Genomic DNA, 15,152 nt, shown 5'->3' with positions numbered 1-15,152 from the left:
GTGGAGACTGTGAATTAGCACAGAAGCATGCACACATTACAAACACACACAATTATTTATTTTTGTATCTGTCAGGATTATAATCACATTGCTAAACTGAAGTAATTTTATTTTACCGCAAGAGTCCATTTGAACCTGACACAAAAAAATATTAATGTAATTAGTGTATTTACTTAGAAGTTGAATGACCTCAATGACATTTGAATTAGACATTAATTTAAATACCCAATAGAGTTTACAAGTCGTTCTTCATTGTTGACTTTTTCTCCAACCAATATTTCTTAATCTCAGAGTCCTGCAGCTAAGCAGTCATCTTGTAATGATCCTCTGGTCATTAGAACGATTCACAGAGTGCTCTAGAAAAAATAAATCAATGCTAAAATGGTTTGTTTGTACTCTTTCATTGTGCTTTTTGATTCCATTACAGCTCATCCTAATTTTTGATTGACATTGAATGAAAGTTCTAATACATTGATGCCAAATTGCCAGCACAGTTTGGTTTGATGTGATTTACAGTTCAATATTCTTACATTAAATTAAAGCAAGCATGCGGATTTACTTTTGGAGAATACTTTTTAGCTGGATTACTTGACAGATTCAGGTTTCAATCATTGGAGATGAGTAATGAAATACCTTTAGACAAAAAATGTGTCTGGGAAACCCATAGAATACCTCTGAAACCAAACCGCTACAGCAGTCTGACCTGTGCAATACTTATACTCTGATATCATCTGAGCCTTCCTTTTCCTGCTTGGTTCCCAATGGTCTCCGTCCAAAGGACCTCAACATCTCATAAAAGCATTTCAGGACTGGAGCCAAGACGCACATACACGTATTAGTGTTTGGGATGCCGGGGGCTTTTAAATGCTTGCTTCTCTGAGTCTGGAGCCCTGACTCACTAAACCTGAGACAAGGAAAATGTCTGCCGAGGCACAAATGCATCCTGCTTTGCTGTGGTGCCAGAACTACTGCTGTACTGTCTGCTGAAGGTTTTTTTTTCCAATACAAAGTATGAATTATTACATTAAAAAACATTACCTTAAACTTTATCTTTGATTCTCTGACTGGAAAGGAAAATTGGCACCCATTTATTTTTTAAATAAGATTAAAATCATAAACGGAAGCACACAGTTGAGTTTCATATAAATATTTATTGCAGAGGAGGTATCTTTTATGTACATGCTATCACAATGTAACACAATATAAATCTACCAAATATTCCCATATAAGGATGCTATTAGCTTGTCATAGAGCAATAGGTATAACAAGTACATAATACAGTGGTTTTTGGGTACACTATCACTCACTATACAACTTGTAACAGTCCATAAAAGATCAATGTTTTATTTTTTGTTCTATCAAGGGCAGTGAAACATCGGTCCTACTAATTTCTTGATATCATGCAGAAGCCACAAGAGCAATTGTTACAACGTTACAGCATTGAGTAGTAGTAGTAGTAGTAGTAGTAGTAGTAGTAGTAGCAGTAGTAGTATTTCCCATCAGATTACTTGGTTTGGTCACAAGTCTGGTTGAAATAAAATGAGGCAACAAACGAAAACCACCATGGTAAAAGTAACAACAGGACAAATGGTTATCAATGTTGAAAAGGTTACTGATCAACAATGGGCCAAAGTTCTCACACCCAAATATATGGAGGTTTACCAATGGAGGTGAAGTTTTTAACTCTAAACATTCATATATAAATATACTGCTGCATTACATGGACCATTTCCAGAAAGACAGACTAAAAGACAGGTTGATGCACATTTTGTTAGAGAGCGATGAGCTGAACTACTGCTCCCTAATCGCAACCTAAATCCTTTAACCAGCAAAGACATATGAGATAGTTTTTTTAAAGTTAATAAATAAATGTAAAACCCAGCCATGGAATTGTATGCATCCAATAAACTATGCAATAAACTACAGTATGGAATTTAATAAATAAATAAAAACACCATAATTTTTTTATTGTATTATAGGTTTCTAAGGGGGTCATTTACAAAAATCCCAAGACCCAATGAAATCAGTTTGTACTTCTGTCATATCCAATCAAAAGTTGGGGGATGACCTAAGCCTGGAGCAGGATAGAACCCTGGAATCCTTTACAGATTCACCCTAAGTTCCATATGATGCTGAATCGTAAATATCATACAGGTTCATCAAAGCATTACAATCAATCAAAGAGTCTGACACCTTTTCAGACGGCGTTCTAGAAGCTCATAAAGCAGGGCTGACTGCAAATCTCCTCCTCTGAGGCTGAAACTACCTTGTTGCACATATTTCACACAAGCCCCAGAGGTCAATGGTGGAAATGATTTTCAGTAGTGAGGGAGAAGAGTGAGACACCACAGCTACATCTCATGGAGTCAGGCTCTTGTAGATACCTTAGATTATCTTCCTCTTTGTTCAACAAATTGATCCAGGGTTTGTTTATCTATAAGTGCTGGATTGAAGTATTTCCAATGAAGGCCTACCAGAAGGATTTTGACTATAATGTAGCGTTTATTGAAATACAGTTTATTAGCATTTAGCATTCTTATTTTTTCAAATAAAATGTCTCATGTGATTAAATTTTCAAAGTAAGGACCCATGCCCTGTTACTAATGGCACAGAGAAGTGTGTTTTACATCAATATAATTTTCATTACTTTTCTTCTTGATGTTGAATAGGAAATAAATAACACAACATGAAAAATGTGAATCTCTCATTAAATATTGATAATACTGCAGAAAATGTTTTCAAACCTTGTGTGGAACGTGTCAATTGAAGACCCCAAAACAAACCAATAGTGTACTTACACTGACTGGTCAAATAATTAGAAAGTTAGCAAAGTATCATTAGCATACTTTCCAATCAGAAAGAAGGTTGGGACATATTCCCATGAGCATAAACCTCTCAACAATTGAATGTGTTTTTGTCAATATAAAATCAGTCGAGCCAGATAGCTAGTGCCGTTGAGAACACAATGAAACATGCCAATGAACTATCAACACAAATAAGTGATTCGCTTCGGTTGACAAACCAAATGGGGTCCAAGCACCCATTACCTGGCTGAGCATGCTGTTTATATAAACCACCATCACAGAACGCTAAAGGGCTCCCCCTGCTCCAATCGGAACGCTAAGGGGCTCCCCCTGCTCCAATCAGGACGATCTAAGACAAGTACAAGACATTTCTAGTTAGTTAGGCACATACAGTAATACGTCTCTGAAGATATGGAAGAATTGGAAGTAGCTGAGATCTAAACATGAAATCTAAAAATTCAGCAATTTAGATGTCTGAGTTTAGAGGGCATGTATATCTGACAACCTTCAAGGACTATAAGGCTGAACAAAGAGGATATATAAATCATAGATAGAGAACATAGTGTCCATATACTCTCTATTTTTTATTTCTTTTACACATGGGGTTTTGGCTAAAGTGCTATAGGCCGATTCCCTCACTAAGTGTCTTGACTTGGACACACAACAGCTATTTGACATTGAGGTGTGTCATCTTCCGTGTACTATCGTTCAATTAAAGTTCTGTTATTCTTTGGCATTTGCTTTCTCAATGTATTTGTTTTAAGTTCATCTGGCTAGGCGGTTCATACCAGAAGACATTGTACATATGAATTTCTCATGCAGTTGTATGGAGGATCTGCTTATCTGCTTCATATTCCGCCTCTTTCCAGACTCACAGTATTTCACTTCACTGCAAACTCTCTGGCCTTTAATACATGTGAGACGTTGATGCCACCACCAGATAACTTAGAAACATCGTAAATGTTAGGATATGAGTTGTGTAAAAGTGAATTAAAGGTTGCATAATTGTAAGACTATGATTTATCAGCAAGAATACTCTGTATACTCTGGAATGCTTCTCATGATTTTGTTGCTTTGTTTCTGTTTCACTTTTATTCCAAAATAGACAATAAAAGCCAAAAAAAAACTATTGGAAAGGAAGGCAACTTGTGCAACTTGATCTTTTCATCCAAGTCACCGTATTCATAGTAAAATGTCAATATATTTTTAGGACTTTAAAGTGGAAAAATGTATACAACAAGAACTATCATTTCAGTTGTCCATTTGAGTCGAGGGTCATGCTTTTTCTACCGAACTGTCATCAACATCCCAGGGACAAACGTCTGCCCTTTTCGCCCCGCTCACCCCACCCCCTTTTGGATTTGGAGTGCTCTGTTTCTGTTTGGATGAAGTGCCGCTCTTTTCTGCATCTTTTCTATCTGAACTATCCTCATAATCCCACGGACAGACTTCAGCCTCTTTTCCTTTGGCTGCTTCAACATTGGCACTTTTACGTTTTTCCGCTGTTGGCACTTCCTGACTGCTCTCCACATCCCAAGGGCAGACCTCCGCCATCTTGGTTGTTTGTTTCTCGGAGGATTTGCTCTTGTCCTTGGCTTTTGCTCGACTTTTCTCATTGTCAATATCTTTCATCTTCTCTTTCTCCTTCTCCGCTGTTCTTGTGGAAGGCGTGGTCTTCTTTAGCGAGGTGGAGTCCTTTTTGGAGACCTGAGTGGGACTCGGGATTTTCTCAGAACTCGGGGCTGCAGTTGGAGCATCGTAGTCCCAGGGACAGATGTCAGCCTTTGTGGTTGATGGTTGGAGGGAGCTGCCCGTTGACTTGGAGGGCTCTGCTAGCACATTCTTCCCTTTACCGTCGACCGGAGCAGTGCCTTTCTTCTGCTTGGTCTTATCTGGCGAGTGAGCCACCTCGACTTTTTTGGAGGCCGCTTCCTCAAAGTCCCATGGGCAGACATCCGCTTGTTGGTTTTTGGAGCTTTCTGCTGCAGGCATGGCCTGGTTGGACTGGGGGGCCTGAGATGGTTCGATGGTCTGGCTGGTGGGTGGATGTTTGGACCCCTGGCTCTCCCCTCCATCTTCCCACGGACATATATCTGCTCGGTCTGCTGTCTTCTGGAGGTTTTTAGAATGCCGGGCAGTAGAGGGGGACTGATCCGAGCCCTTTTGCTTCGACTGCTGGGATTTCGTGCCTTTGGTGCCACTTCCATGGACAGTGGTGGTTCCTTCAGGCGCTATGGACACGTGCTTCTGGACCTTGTTTTCAGATGGTGTTGGGAGGTCCTCCACTTCCCAAGGACACACCTCAGACAGATTGTACAGTTCCTTGCCCTTGGTGGCTTCGGAGCATATGGACGGCTGGCTGCCGCTACCCTGGTGCTTCATGATCCCGGCTTTGGCAGCAGTCTGTTTGTACTCCACCGACTGGCTGACAATCATTTTGGGGTAGCCTTCGTCCTCTGAGTCTGTGCCAGATTTGTTGTCTTTGCTTTTCGGCGGAGCCTTCTTACTGCTGTCCTCCAGAGTCTTTGTCGTCAGTCCCAGGGTCTTTTCTTTTGCGCTGGCGATGACACTGAGAGACTTCTGCAACATGGAGGTCCGAGGATGAATTGGCTTCTTGTCTGCGGTCAAGTTATGAGCGCTGGCTGACTTGCAGACCAGAGGAACCGATTCGGTGGATTCACTCGTGGCGTCTAGCTTCTCATCGGACTTCTTCTTAACCAGCTTCTTGCCCATTAAGGTGTCCAGGAGGGAGCCCTCAGCCGTGGCGACCTCCATCTTGTCTGTGGTGGAGCTGCTTGAGTCTTCGCTCTGGTCACGGACGTGATCGTAGCTGCTGTGGGACTTCTTCAGGGAGAACACCTTGCTCTTAAGGGACTCCTCTTTGGCTGGCTTCCCAGGGTGGGAAGGGTCAAAGGGGTTTTTTCTGAGGACACAGATGCTGTTCCGGTTGCTTCCGTGGTCCCCCATCTCTTTGTCATCGCGGCTGCACTGCCTGTGGACGGACTCGGGGATCTCCGTGATCCGCCTCATCAGTGATCGACCCAGACCTTTCTTGGAGCTCCGTTTCTTCTGAAGGTGAGGGTTGTTGGCCAGCATCTTCTTCCTCTTGTATATTTCCAGCTGTGAGTACAGCTTTTTCAGCTCCTCCTAGATAGTTAGTCGAGAAAAGGGGGATAGAAACAAAGATCAGTTGAGAAGTGATCAACAGCAGAGTGCTATATTTGAATGATGATTTGAACATTGTTTCTGAAACTGCAAAGAAATAAACGGTGTTACAAATAGCAGACATTCTATCACACACAGAGAGACATGCAGTACAAATCGATGACACGCAGCTACGGACAAGTGCTCAAATGAAAGACAAGGACGGTCTTGGACAGCATAAATAAATGGAAAGCGTTTTATTGTTAGGTCTGAAACAGCCTCTTTGCATCGGTTCTTAATTCTTCAAATACAATGTTCTGCTTTTGCATTTCTGCGATAGTGACCACTAGCACTGACAGTAGCAGGCGAGATGTACAGCGAGGCTTTCTATGTCTCACACTGATCCACTGACATGGACAGTTTGCTTGAGTCTTTGGCTGGCGAGAGACTCCTTCAGCTCTAACAAACAAACAGAACCTTCTGCTCACATTGGTACGTTTTTCCCAAAGACTGTCGCAAGACCTTACGCCACAGCCATTAATAGAACTGAGCGGGCCCATTTCGTCTGGCGTCTGCAATAAAAAAACTGCCGGGGCTCAGTATTTTTCGTCAAGGGGGTCAGCAGGGGACAAATTATTTACAAGATTGCATCAGCGGGTTATTAAAAAGAGAATGTGAGATTTGGCGGGACGGAGCGGAGGTGCGGGCGGGGCTCACCCGGATGTCCTCTGGGTCCAGGCTGTGTTCGCTCCAGGCGGAGGTGATGCTGCTGTTGAGGTAGGACCCCGAGCGCCCCATGTCCAGCTCGTCCTCGTACGCCTCCACCGCTATGTCGTCCCTCATCTGGGTGCCGGCAAACAGGAACTGGAAGCCACAAAAGAAAAGAGATTGTTTGTTTACGTTTGACATTTAATTCATTTCGCAGACACTGTTATCCCTTTCATTGTATGCTGTACAAATAGCGTTGCAATACAAGTGTGTGTCTATATATAAACGTATATTATCCCTATAAAATCCAATGCATGTGATGTCATCCTGTACCTCCCCTTATTATCTCCAGCTATTACTGTAATGCTGTTAGTTCATTAAAAGTGTCATCAAAGTGGACTGGAAGGTCAGATGCCATACCTTGGGGACCAGCAGAAGTCCGAGAGTGACGGTCACAGTGAGGTGTGTGTGAGCAAAGACCAGCAGCAGCATCCAGTCTGGGTGGAGCTCAGGAGCCAGGGTGAACCTGAGAGAAGAGAGAGGGAGGGTCAGGGAGGGGGGGGCGGGGGCGGGGGAGTAAGAGAGAGAAGGATATAGAAGGATGGAGTGAAGGTATGAGAGTGATAGAGAGGGTTATATAGTGTGAGAGGAAAATTGATGGCGAGAAAGAAGGAAATAAATGTATCTAAACAAGTAATACAAGGTATCATAACAAGCAAAACCAATATGTGCCAAAAATTCAATTTTCTATATAAAGCCCACGCTCTGTTGAGCTGCAAATTATTTTCCCATTCTGTCTGATTTTAGATAATGCTATGCAGGATCATTAATCATATTGCTCATTCAGAAATATCACCGACTATTAGCGGATTCAAAGATTTCACAGCGAGGACAAAAGAGCTGTTAGCTCCGCACCATGTCACTGTGAGTGTGTCTTTGGATTAGATATCTAACCCATACAATTGCAGCATAATACACTTCATCAGGAAACGTTGTTTCTACTGTAGAGAGTACCACAATGAATGGCGCATAGAAGAACACTGTCATGACAGGGATTCTGAGCCGCTCAGTGAGCATGTTACGAACGCACAACTGAAGAAGACCACCACTGTCAGCGAGGGAACAAAACAACGATCCCACTTTGTATAGCGCTGGAACCTTCTCAGACATGGCTGATCACTGGGAGACAGAGAGAGGATGTAACACGTTTATCTTAAGCCCAACTAGAGTCATGCACTGAGCGTGAACATCTGTTTTCTCTACTGCTGGGAGTGCCTCACACACAGTACAGGAAGTGTCCTCTCTTTCTGAACAGCCCTCTTGCCAGCTTGCCAGATATCGTGCTCACCTTGAACTGGATTTGGAGCTAAGGTTACAGATGTTTTTTCTGTACTCTACAGTATATTGCTGTGTTTCTATACTGTTGCTACCTGGTGCAGTTTACAGTATGTCTAACAGCAGTAACTAGAGAGGGTACAATTTCTGGGGAAATTGTAGGGTGTGCTTGCTTGCGTCGGTTGGACAGGGGTCCGTTTTTTAATGACATTTTTACAACTGATATTTCTGTATTTTATATAAAAATGCATACTTATTATTTATAAAGATTACATAGATTTAAAAGCATTTTTTTTTGCTGCTCATTTACAACTGAAAATACGAGTGAAGTGTAGAATGAAATGGATGTCTTCTCATTTCCCCTGCAAGAGGCAGCCTCATCGTTGAATCAAAAAGAATACATTTGGCAGACCGGTGTACAAATGGACCTAATCTCTATGACTTAAACGTCCTTTTAAGTTTTTCCCTTCTCGTGATATTTTCATGCATTTAGCCTACTCATTGCATTCATTCATTAATAAAGAACCCCCTTTGAAGATTATTCTACGACGTTACCCGGCAGTAGAAGATGGAATCGCGATTCAAACAGTACCATCTGCTAACTGAAAATATGCCCCCCAAAACGTAAATAAGCTTGACATTTATTTAGTGGAAAATCGCTCATTCATAAAAAGCTCACTGGTAGCGATCATTGTAAGGTAACAACGCAAAATGCGATATAGCCCTGTGTGGAGAAGCTGCCCTGGAAAATTCTACTACTACGGTACAGTACTAGACTACTGCTGTGTTCGTCTCGGTAGCGATTGCGTTGGTTGAATTCGATTAAACGTTCCGTTGTACGGTTTAGGCTGAAATTAATTATTTTCATGAACAGATTGACAAAGTTTAGGCTGTGGCAATGAAGTTCAGGTTAGTAGTTAGATAGACTTTTGATTTAAGTAAGGGGAGTGCCGAACATGTTCTGTCGCCGTTTGACTTCCTAAACAGCTGTGTATGTTAGATGTTTTTGTCGTGTGTCTCGCGTAGGCTACAGCGTTGCAGTGATACACTGGATTGAAACCACAGGTAATGATAATTTCACCCACAAATCGTTTACTTGTAATCTAATGTCATAATAAATCCTACAACGAAAATGTATATGTGAGGAATGTTTATTTTAACGATTGAAAACAGATACATCATAGACCACTGTAGTATGTGTTGCCCGGGCAACAGAGGCTAATGTCATGCTAATGCTTCAGTGAAATAGTAGACTACCGTTTCCGAAAGTAGATGTGGGCCTACTTCCTTAATAATATCAGCTAATATTGTACATTACATTTCATAATAGTGTTTCACATCACAAAGTAAAATGAGTAAATAGTTATCACCCTGGCCGCTTTGCTTGTGGCGTTTCTGCAGCTGCCTTGCAGTAAAGCTATAGTTAGCCTAGCTATCCCCCAAGTTAACAGATGCGAAACGAATGTTCTGCCAAAGGTAGTCACGCGTGTTTTCGTGACGTTAGTGACGTAGTGACGTTAGTAACGTCAGTGACTGTGGCTAGCAAATTAGCCACCGTTAGCTTCACTTTTCGCCACAAAAACTTAACTTAAGCCAAAACCATGCAACTGAACGTAAATTCCAATAGAAGCAACGCAATCGCTACCAAGACGAACCTTTTGACACCGCCGTTGTGTATGTAGGCCAAATATTAACTGAGTTTTAGGGGGGCGAAAATAAACAATAATAAAAATATATGTGAGAGAACAAAGGTTGTGCTCTCGCCGAAGGCTTGAGCACACCCAATTATGAGCAAAGGATATCCTTCCAGAAGAAAAAAAACTATTGATATGACATACCAAGTGTAATTAAATTATTGGAAAGCAATTTAAAGTAATCGTCTAACCAGGCAAAACATTAACTGTGTCCATAAAAACAGCATATATTGAGAGTATAACATATAACTAAAGCAAGGTTTTAATTATGCTACAGCAGTTACTTTTCAGTTGGCACATCTTGTCACACACTAATTCAACCACTGAAAAGTCTTCATCCTATAAATGTCATCCCGCCAGCTCATTATTTTGTCGAAGTTGGCGAACGGTTAATGAATGCACAGTGGTTATAGATTAAAGCCATATAAAAATGCTAAGGTCTAGCAAATCGTCGGACCCGAAAGCTTTGAAGTCTTCCTCCTTCATCTTTTGTTTGAGTTCAAACCAAGTTCCAGCGTGTGTGAGGACTTAACTGCCTTGATGTACTCCTACTGAGCCCTGGTTGGAATGCTCATATGACACAAGGTCCTAATTACTGTTATCTTTTCATTTTTCAATGTCCATTGAGCCACCTGCTCTGCCAGACCGGGAGCCCTGATTGCTTCGGTAAGACATCCCAGAAGGTCTCGACTGTAGCGGGCTGGGGAGGGAGCTGAAGGTTGGTTGGAACAGGGACTAGGGACGGAGGAGGCTGGCTCTAACAAGGCCCAGGAAGCGTCCCTGGTGGCAGCCTCCTCTCAACACCTCCTTCACAGACAAGACAAGTGTTCATATTTACAAGGGCCTCTCTCCCTCTCTCCCCCTCTCTCCCCCTCTCTTCCTCTGTCTCCCCCTCTCTCCCTCTCTCCCCCTCTCTCCCTCTCTCTCCCTCTCTCCCTCTCTCTCCCTCTCTCTCCCTCTCACCCTCTCTCCCTCTCTCTCCCTTTCTCACTCTTCTCTCTCCCAATGTCAACACAGACCTACATTAATACGGACCATACTAGGGATAATTTATTCACATCTGCATGTCATATTTATGTATACAGAATATACAGTACATGTACCGTTTAAACTTCTAAATCGCCATGTCTGACGCCACACAGAAGCTATCTTGGCTACAACACTGGATCGCAATTTATCTGTATCTGTATTGGCTGTTAATGTGTGATTGAAAGACTGCCACCAGTGATTGCAAACATATGCTGTGTCAAAACATAAATCATCTTGACGTGTCTAATTACAACTTAATCTGATGTAGCCGAGTTCTCAATTAAAGGGGATTCCAACTGGGAAAGGGATTTGTTGTGTCAGCTGAAATGATGCAACATCTCATTTATATACACATGAAACGTACACTGGGGGGGAAAGGGGCATTTTTGAATACAATAAAAACTCCCTCTTGGATAGAAGCATTAAAGGACGTCAACTAGAACATCTGCTAAGTGAATACCTGTGAAGATATAACAAGCCACATACAGTATTACTCCCCCCAAGGTTTTGTATAAAATGTGCATTGTGCAGCTTAATCTAAGGCTTGATAGATTGTTGTTACCTGATGATGTGAAATATGGCGGACAGGACCAGCTCGTTGTGGACGGCTATGGCCATGTAGCGGGGCTCGTGGAACGCCGAAGGCACCGTCCTCACGGCGAAGCAGAGGTACACCGCCCACAGCAGGAACAGGAACTCAGCTACAGGAAACAGGAAGTAGAGTCGCGTCAACGCAAAGGTGGCTGATACCTGCCCGTCCAGAGCAGTAGCCCAGACCAGTAATAGAGATTAATACATAGAGGCTGGCCATCAATCTTCTATATCTGTGAATACCCAGAGCAAGACAGCGTAGAACTTGACCATGTTGGAAATGACGCGTTCCATAAATGCAGTAAAACCTGGTGGTAACAGATGTATTCTCTCGGTGCCGTCTGACAATTGCAGATAGAGTTGTAGCTGTCGGTCTGGGTTTAATGAAATGTCCTCAGTCCTCTTGACAAGTCCGTGTGATGGGTTTTGGGTAGTTGACAGCGATAAATGTCTGCTTTTACCATGAAAATCTGTCACCATTATCTTGACATTCACGGCCCTTCTCTCCATGGCTCTCGCACACCAAGGCTTGACGAGATGCGGACAATGTACACTGCACAGCAGGATGAACTGCAGACTGTTTATATTAGGGCCTTGAGGACTTAGATCCATCACTTGCTCTGATAGAGCGTAACACTGCATGCTGTAACAGGTTTACTCTTCTTCCTTATGAAAAACGTAGGAAGATCAACATAGCTGCACGCATAAGAGTGGGTTTGGTTGGGTAACAGCTCAGTGATAGAGTATTTGACTGTAGTTCAAGAAGGTTCAATTCTTTGGATGAAATGCGTCCGCTAAATGAACACATTATTCAAAGTTATTCGTGGCTTCAGGTCTTCGTGTTCCAGCCCTTTCAGGTACTACAAGATGTTGAACTTCATAAGATCACTCTTTGTAACTGTAAAGGCACACCTGTTTCCCAAATGCTAAAACAGGGCCATCGCTCAGTTTGAAAAGACCTTGGAACCTTCGGAGTCAGCAGAAGCATGCTAAAAACAGGTCTGCTTTTCTCACTGCATTTCACAGATTCTACTTCTCTATGAGTTTGTTGGATTTTTTCTATCTGTCTTCCTTATGCCATCATCATGTCTGCATGAGTACTGTATGTCTCTCTCTCTCTCTCTCTCTCTCTCTCTCTCTCTCTCTCTCTCTCTCTCTCTCTCTCTCTCTGTGTGTGTCTATCTCCCTCTCTGTGTCTCACTTTCTCTGTCTCTCTCTTTCTCTTTATCTCTCTCCCTCTCTCTGTCTTTTATTTATCCCCACCCTCCCCCCCCACCTCCCACAGAGCAGAACAGTAACCTCCTCCCTCCCCCCCACCCCACCACCTCCCACAGAGCGGCACCGTAAACCTCCACCCACCGACAGCCATCATGTAGTCCCAGCGGTCCAGCAGACACATGCTGAACTGCAGTCCGTCGGGGGTGTAGCCCACGTCGATCAGAGCCAGATTCCTGTCCAGGTTCTGGCACACGGCCGAGGTCCAGGCCACCAGGAACCAGCAGACGATGAGCAGGATGATGCCCAGGAGACGCAGCACCCGCCAGCTGGTCATGTAGGGGATTCTCTGGGCCGTCCGAGACAGGAACACCTTCAGCACCCTGGGAATGGACACATCACCGTGCGATGATTACAGATGCTTTCATCACCATGATCGAAAACAACAGTGATATCGTCTGAGTCCAATATCCTTCATTTGTAGCATCTGTGCTGTATTTAAAAGTCTTTCCACACAGACAGTTAATCCCAAATTAATGTTGGGGGGCGCTGAAGGAATCAGAGGGCTCCTTAAACCTTCCAGCGTAGAGGCCAGTCCTCGTTATCAGACTCTAACTGTCTGAGACATTGATGAAGGGTGCTCTGCATGCCCTTAATGAGGGCCTATCAAAAATGTATCTGTGCAATGTGCTAAGTTTCACCTCCTCGGGTACGGAGCGCTCCCACGTCGATTAGCCAGGTGCTAAAAATTCACATCCCTTCTCCTCAGCAAAGCCCTTCCGTTGGTCATGCTCACCTGCCACGACGGCCTGCAGTGGCAGACTCCCATCACGCTCCTCTGCCTCTTAAATACAGCAGCCCTTGTCTCATTAGCAGACTTAAAACACGCGCTAACCCTCCTCCTCCTTCCTCACTTCCTCCCACAGCTCTCCTCTGAACAGAAGCTGTCGCACTCGCTCTGTCTCTTTCTTTGTTTCTCCCTCAGTTTTTTTCCCCCCTCACTTTCTCTCCCTCCCCCTATCTTTGTCTCTTGGCGTGGCTCCCGATTCGATAAGAAAGTTTCAATTGAGACTGAGCAGTTAGTTTTGTTGGTTTTGCTTTTGCTGGTTTTTGTCAGATCCCCTCCTTTACGAACTGGGCAACCCTCCATCTGTCCTAACAAGGTCGTAAATCTCGATACTGAGTGGACCTCTGAGGATCCAGCCAAGATTTCTCAATTCAAGCTACCCATTAACGCGGGATCAGGGAATTATATGGAACCCTGACTGTGTTGTTTATCTATAAAATCCAGTTCTAACATTTATAGAGAACCATCACTTTAAATCAGGATAGCCTGGGTCATTTAAAACAAGGTTGCAATAATGCAGGAGGCTGTGCGATGATTAGTAAGCACTCAAAAAGTACATTACGTTAAGGTAGGCAACAAAAAGTCCACTCCAATAGAGAACAAGCAGCACACGGTCGAGTGACCTCTATTTCCTCTGGATCCTCACCGCCAAGGGAAATCAGAGCGCCGAGGAACATAGCGACCCCAAAGATTAAAACTACAGAGGTAGACTGTAATTGGGCACAGGCCCACTGAGGTACCTGGATCACCCGAGGCCCTATCTAATGCCCCGTTGCCTAGAACACAGCCAACCTATATCCGTACACCGATCCAGACAGCCCCCCCCTCCCCCTCCCCCCCTCCCCTCCCCCCCTCCCCTCCCCCCCTCCCCTCCCCCCCTCCCCCCACCGTGAATCATCAGGTTGCTCACCATATGCGGACGCATCCGCTGGCATTCTGTAACTGGGTGGACGGTGTGTGGGGCTGTGTGACCAGAGGAGTTTACCTGTACAGCTTGAGGGTCAGGGTCCCATAGATGGTGGCGAAGCCGAGCAGGCGGACCCATCTCAGCAAGATGCAGCGGAATATACTGGGCTGGAAGTAGAGAATCACCACCTGGGACAGAGACAGAGGAGCCAGGGCTCAGGTTAGAACGCCTCCTTTCGCCGTCATGTCAGTCGTTTACACGGCAAACTCAATTCTGCCCGTCCTTGACCTTTGTACCGAGGATGAAGATATGGATATCCCCCGAAGCTCTTCTCTAAAGCTCACAGGGGTCGTTTCAGAAAGGGTAAACAGAGGAGCGGTGGTGTGCCCCATGCTGGGTGGGTTTTCTGTTGGGATGGTAATGTGCTTCAGTCTCTGGGAGCTTTGACACAGCGCACACAATAGCCTGCTGCTCTGACGCTCCAAACACGGTGCGGTACAAATATTTGAACGCTGACTCATCGCTGCTTATTCGTTTCTGCAGTGGGTGCTTGAACGTTGTCCTCGTTAAACTACTAAACTGGCTCTGTTTTACACCCAACCTGGCAGTTCACTTTTAGTCTGTAGATGACACCCAATATGTATTAATAATATATAGGAAAATATAATTAATATTAATAATATCAGGAAAATCCACGACAAAATCTGTCTTGACATTGATCTCTCATTGTGTGGGTGTGTGTGTGTAGGCAGGCATCCTATATTCATAGGATGTCTGCTCTCTCTGAAATGAGGCAGTGTGCCCCAGACGAGATCTGTAATTGAAAACGAGGCTCACAGCTGTGCCTAGTCCTCCCACAGACCTCCACAGCATCGAGC

General features: G+C 44.0%; 1 protein-coding gene across 2 annotated transcripts in view; it reads right to left on the bottom strand.

Moving 5' to 3' along the window:
- Positions 1 to 1,155: 1,155 nt before the first annotated feature.
- Positions 1,156 to 15,152, bottom strand: part of gpr158a (G protein-coupled receptor 158a) — a 47,453-nt gene continuing 33,456 nt past the window's right edge. The window contains exons 6-12 of one of the 2 annotated variants that reach the window (XM_062480034.1): positions 14,353 to 14,462; positions 12,665 to 12,903; positions 11,277 to 11,415; positions 7,077 to 7,182; positions 6,666 to 6,812; positions 6,437 to 6,520; positions 1,156 to 5,951 (exon numbers count right to left, since the gene is read on the bottom strand). In XM_062480034.1, the coding sequence (XP_062336018.1) occupies positions 4,080 to 5,951; positions 6,437 to 6,520; positions 6,666 to 6,812; positions 7,077 to 7,182; positions 11,277 to 11,415; positions 12,665 to 12,903; positions 14,353 to 14,462 (2,697 nt within the window). In that variant the 3' untranslated portion in view covers positions 1,156 to 4,079. The remainder of the gene's footprint in view (positions 5,952 to 6,436; positions 6,521 to 6,665; positions 6,813 to 7,076; positions 7,183 to 11,276; positions 11,416 to 12,664; positions 12,904 to 14,352; positions 14,463 to 15,152) is intronic. The other variant, XM_062480035.1, reaches the window with a different exon arrangement.

This window comes from Osmerus eperlanus, chromosome 15 (assembly GCF_963692335.1).
Source record: "Osmerus eperlanus chromosome 15, fOsmEpe2.1, whole genome shotgun sequence".
Taxonomy (NCBI): Eukaryota; Metazoa; Chordata; class Actinopteri; order Osmeriformes; family Osmeridae; genus Osmerus; species Osmerus eperlanus.
The sequence above is the reverse complement of the archived record's forward strand: the minus strand, read 5'-3'. Positions and strand labels throughout refer to the sequence as shown.